The sequence below is a fragment of the Triturus cristatus genome, chromosome 3_2, assembly GCF_964204655.1.
Source record: "Triturus cristatus chromosome 3_2, aTriCri1.1, whole genome shotgun sequence".
Taxonomy (NCBI): domain Eukaryota; kingdom Metazoa; phylum Chordata; class Amphibia; order Caudata; family Salamandridae; genus Triturus; species Triturus cristatus.
The window spans coordinates 899,936,900-899,942,899 of record NC_140584.1 but is presented as its reverse complement, the minus strand read 5'-3'; the positions used below and the strand labels follow the sequence as shown (position 1 = coordinate 899,942,899).

At 43.9% G+C, this 6,000-nt stretch overlaps 1 protein-coding gene across 1 annotated transcript in view; it reads right to left on the bottom strand.

Moving 5' to 3' along the window:
- The window catches only part of ULK2 (unc-51 like autophagy activating kinase 2), a 604,281-nt gene that overhangs the window by 550,589 nt on the left and 47,692 nt on the right, over window positions 1-6,000 (bottom strand). The window contains exons 2-3 of the mRNA XM_085649334.1: window positions 3,432-3,524; window positions 1,541-1,582 (exon numbers count right to left, since the gene is read on the bottom strand). Coding sequence (XP_085505460.1) covers window positions 1,541-1,582; window positions 3,432-3,524 — 135 coding nt within the window. The remainder of the gene's footprint in view (window positions 1-1,540; window positions 1,583-3,431; window positions 3,525-6,000) is intronic.

Below are 6,000 nucleotides of genomic sequence, written 5' to 3'. Positions count from 1 at the left end.
TATGGGCCACCGTGAAGGAGGAAAAGCCAAATGAGCATCAAGAATGTGCCATTATGTGTAGAGAAAAGGCTCACTGTAAGTAGCGCAACAAAATTCTATTAGCCATGCAACAGTTGAATGTTTCGCAGTTGCCAAAAGGCTGCCCGTCTGCTTCCTCTCCCCAGGCTGGTTTGTTCCATGGTCACGCCCACGGCACAACCTCCCGGAAGACACCACTAACACCTAAACTGCCCTAATTAAGGCCCTGCAGGCAAGAGGAGTGGTACGGGTATTGAAAAGGGAAACGAAGATGAGAGGGAAAGGAAGGGGTGGACGAAAAGGAAGCCCGTGCACGCGCGCCATGCAGCAGCTGTTTGCTCTTTTTCAAAACACACACTCGTGCTTGTGGCGCGCCGCTGCGCACTCCCGCAAGCTGTATGCCGCCACAAGCACAAATATGTGTTTGGAAAAGAGCTATACGACGGCTAAAGGTCTCCTATGCAGTACATGAGTCCTGTGTAGGCGAGACCTAAAAAGTAGTGCAAAAACATAGCGATATAGAACAGATGAGCAATTATACAATTAACAGGGCCAGTCATTAGAGACAGTTACCACCCACTGAAAGGAGGGACGAATGTGAAAATTAGCCACAGAAAGGAAGGGAATTTAAACAAGCACACAAAGGAACAAATGGGAAGCAAGGGGCGGAATCAATGTCCCTAGAGGAGAGACAGCATGCCTCGCAGAGCAGTGCATGTGCGTTGCTAGGCTTGACCTAAAAAACAATTCCGACGCCCTAACTGGATGCACTATTTCCATGATTTTTAGGTCATGTGGGAGAGATACTGACAAGAAGTGGGTTCAGAATTGCAGGTACCTACTTCTCTCTCTCATGGTGGTCCCCTCAACTAAAATCACCCCAGACTTGGCCTTTTGATGCTAGGGCAAAGGCAATCCAGAAAGGGACAGCATTCAGGGGCATCTCACTTTCCAAGGACACATCCTAGTGACAATTCAGTCAGTGATGAGCCTGATTTAAAGTCATTATTAATCGCTAGTAGTGATCACACTGGTACTCTATCTGCAGGAATAGGAGCCCACACTGTCAATCACACCTGGTTCACAGATCTGCTGACCACCTCTGAAAACAGTATCCTTTGGTGCGAACCTACCCGACATTCATGCCATCGACGTTTAGAGTAAAAGTATCCCAAAAAAAGAAATAATGATTTCAAATCACCAAGGAAACCTATTTTTGTAACTCCCCCTTGCTCCTCCTCAGTTCATCCCACCACTGAGCTTAATACGTTTTAGCAGGAAGTGTACTGAAACATGAGCAGGAACAGTACAGAGTGCAGAAGAACCTCAGCAGCACGTTTTAAGTTACACAGCAACCTTCGCTGACCACCATCCTGTTCTCTGCCCCCGCCCACCTCTCCTGAACCGCATTCCCTCATGCAACCATACAAGGTCCTAATGACCAAAGGAAACACTTTCAATTGACTCGGACTGCTGCTCGAAAAGAACACCAAAAGCCAAATAAAAGCCAAGATTCACCAACCTGGACATCATACAGAGCCACGATATTTTCATGTTGTAGTTCCTAGAAAAATAATTGCAGTGTCAAACACTATACATGCAGACAAAAAACATACAAAAGATATTCAGCTCACCCTTTATTTACTATAAGAACACATTACATTTACTTTAAAAAAGCATACATAGCGTCTTTACTAACAACGATACATGGGCACAGTTGACTTGTTCTGAGATGGTACAGCAAAAACATTCTTTACCACACCGTGCACAGCAGAAGTATTCAAACAAAGCTATAGGTTTCCCATGAGGAACATCACACTTAGGCGGGCAGGACATCCCTAGGTTTTGATGCACAAGGTATGAATGTACACAAGACAGGGCAAGAAAGTACATGACATGTAATATTAATGAAGGAGTCACTGGGCACGAGAACGTAAGGTACTGTGCATGAAAGCATACGGTACAGGGATGAATGTATACTATACCGGCAGGAATATATAAGGCTTGGGGATTAATATAGATACACAACACGGTGCATGAATGTAAGTTGCACGGGGCATGAATATACACAGCAGAGGACATGAATATACACAACACAAGCAGGGAATCATTTCTGGACAGGTAGGACATTAGTAAATGTGGCAGCAGAGAACAATGTGTTTCGTGTAGGGACCCCTTCTTTGCTGCGCCAGATTCCGCCCTTGGCTACAGATGACCCCACTCGTTGTCACCAAAGATACCATTTCTTTTAGGAGCAGAAAGACATCCCAGAGAATGCATGGATTCTGTCCATAAGTGGGCACACCCTTCTATCCCTTCTTTCCATATTCCTTAGCTTTTCGCTCAGTACCCTGCGCTCCGGCTGCAGGTTCTAGAGCTCCCATCACTGGAGGCAGCAGACCCACTGACTTCAGAGACCACTAAGGCTTCTCTCTGTGCTTTTTCAGCATTTCAACTCCTTCAACTTACCAAGAAGAGCCTTCTTCGAAGGCGACTGATCTATATACTGCTGGCTCTTAAACTGGGGACTGACTGTGCCCTAGACCTGTAGGATCCACATTTCCACAACATTCTTTGGCAGCTTCACAGATGAAAATCTGGGTTTGTCACAGAGTAAACATACAATATAAAGTCATCCTTATATGGCGGTGATGAACTCTGTGCATTGGGGTGTGCATGTCGCCTACCACTGCTTTGACAACTTCTTGCTCAAAGCTGCTTTCCCCAGGACGCCATATATTCTCTAAGCAGGTGACATCTTTACTGTGTTACCTAGGCCTGGCGGTCAAACGGTCATCTTATATCCTGCCTCAGCAGTTGACCTTCACCTGGAACCTTAAGATGGTGCTTTCAGAGAGCTCAGAGTCTTATGGCCTCTTGCAGTTAGGTAGTTTTGATTGCCCATCTCTGAATGTGCATCAAGCAGCTTCATCTGGCTCATCGGTAGTAGACAGACCCTAAACTCCTGCCGCCAAGTTAAACTTGGAATTGAGTGAGGGTCCTTCACATCGAATCTGAAAATAGGTGCAGATCCAGATTCTTTATTCACCCCTGGCAATACCAGGTACCAGTGGGTTGCCACATGGGGACACCCTTCCAGTTTGTGCCATTGGTTCAAAAGAAAGAGGTTCTTCTACACAATAAAAACCAATGTAATTTTTTACATCATCAAGCAAGCAGGGTCTCGCCACCCACAACTGCACCAATGTGTGGTGGAATTAAATAATGGAGCATGATCATCGAGTAAGCAGGAAGCAGGAAGCAGGCAGATACTGTGCATTTGGCATCACGTATTTCTGGGTTTCAGTCCACAGTGACAAAAGAACCTGGTGAAAAGATTGAATTAACCCTAAACTGGCACATGCAAAGCGCAAGGTAACTAACATGCAGTGCAAAAGTAAAGGGCAACTTACCTTCAAGATTTTAATCTCCTTGCCGAGCAAGATTTGGGACTTTGACAAATTCTTTTTGTTAATGCTTTTCACGGCTACCTCCCAGTCGGTTTTCTAAAAGAAAAATATAAAATAAAGTGAAAAAAAATGCGAAGAGTAACTTAAGGACAAGAGGGCAATCAAGGGCAAAGCAATGGTGAGACAGAATTTGCCGTTGGTGTATTCCGTTATAAAACTAATGAGCTTCCACTGGCAGCGCTCGGGAGGTACAGCGCCTGCCAAACGGCAGGCGACCATCAACAGCATCTTATTTACAATACAGTGGTTCAGTGTCTGCTTATGGAGAGTGCGGCACGCTACTTTGACACTCCCGAATTTACAATCATCAAATCCTGTGCACCTGCAAAACACGCGCTGCATATCCTGCCGAAGCTTTTAGCTCTTTTATAACTGAAAAGAAACTTGTTTTTTTACACATGCTTGACCTTTTATACATGTTATAAAGTAGCCCTTTGCCGTACATTAGGATGATCTAGAAGTCACCTAGGAGTTCCATGAGCATACAAAGGAACCAGCCGAGGTACGTGCAGGTACCGCGGCTGAGAGGAACGAAACTGAAGGGGGAGTTCCTTTACAAAGTTATGGAACTACAAGGTCACTTGCAATATCCTGATCATGTATGGCAGAGGGCACTTTCTTCCTTATATAACACATGGCCACACCATCACCTTCCCCACAATCCACTTAAGGCCTTGGTGCATAGTTCTTTCATATGCGAGAGAGCAAGTTTGCAAACATGAAGCATAAAAATAGATTCTCTAGTGCACAACTGGGCAACCACAAACTATTTGATATTTCGTTACAAAAAGTTCTTAGGATCAGTTTGATACAAGTTAGTTTAAAAAAAAAAAAGGCCCTGCAGCTGGGAATATGTACAAACATGCAGAAATATGCTAAATTTTCTATAATGATCTAAGGAGTGCAAAAAATAAAAATAAACATGTTGCAATAAATATCTCCTTCATGCTTGTCAGTGTACAGCTAGAAAAAAACCGAGCAGAAGAAAGAAAAGCAGTGTTACATCATTTAAACAGCTGCTTTAAATATGTTCTGTGACCTGGCATGCCTTTCCCCTCAGCTATTTGCTCTGGCAGCAGGCTTGTGACATCAGCAGTTTATAACTGACTGGGTGCGTCAAAAGTCGCCTATAATAAATAAATCAGAGAGAGGTTTTCATACAGGGATGCAGAATCCCATGTATTACAAGAAATAGGAGACAGACTTGTATACAGGAATTGCAAAATCCCACGTGTTAAGCATCTAAAAACCACACAACAAAACAAAACTGTACCTAGGCACTTAATAGCCAGCATCCTTATTACTGACCTCAGAGGTTCTGGTTTTGTCGATGTCGGAACGGAAAACTGAAATGCGGTCAGTCCTGACAGTATTAGATCCAGAGAACCGTAGATCAGGATGATGCATTTATCCATTCAGGTAGGATACCAGCTGAAATATTTAGCTTACTTGGAGTCATGACTTACCTATGTAAACAATTTCAGCCTATCGCATGTGACTTATTGTCACTCACTCCAAGTGCAATTGTGCACCACATTGTACAATCATCCAGATCAACATTAATCATGTTCTTGCCTGCGTGTCTCACAACGTAGCTCCAGTTCATATAGTTGACTAAGCCATACCTGCAACTTACAAATTATTTTCAACTTGTGAGGATGGGGTGTGGCCTTGGACGGGGCAAGGCCTGGTGGCATCTTAGAAGCACTCTGCCCCTCATCAAGACACCCACCCCCTCCCACCCAAAAAAACAAAAACACAAAGGGTCCATTGAGGCTGTCACCGATATCCTCCGGTGATTTCACACGTTTTCTGGACATCGGATGCTTACTGACTCTGAAAAAGAGCTAGAAATCCACTATTTACTAGGGTTTGAGCTTGTTTTCCCTGCCACCGTAGGATATCAGCTCCTCACCGAGTGAAAGCAGCCGAAATTGTGTGTCACACGGTGGTACCGTGGGAGTCGGCAGGTCTGCTAGGCGTTTACTACCGTGATTACACATTAATACTCTCTCATCAATCTTCTTATCAACCATACAAAGGGTGACCAAATTCTGAAAATATAAAAAAATCAGGGCATTCCTCAAACATAAAAGACTACAGTTTTGCCAACGAGCATAAACTGACAATTAATTGATAGCACTGAGCATCATAGAAAGATAAACAATGAGGCACTAAGGGAAAATTAAATTAAGGCTTTACGTGCAGCATTGCCTGTGTTAATACACTGCCTACTGCTAAGTTTACAGAAAATTGTTGAGAAGTATGGTGAAAAACAGGACTGTTCCTGTAAATCCAGGACGCCTGGTCACGCTAACTATAATGACTGTATTTAACCGTACACAAGGACTACACTATGTTCACCCGACAAACCTATAAGGCAGTCTACATGCTAGAAAGACAAGGTCAACTTTTTAGAAATTGTGCTCTTTGCTCCATTTCAGAAAGCTTTGCTAGCCAAAAGACATTGCAGACAGACATCTCAAGTTGCTCCATAAGTAGCTCAGTTTCG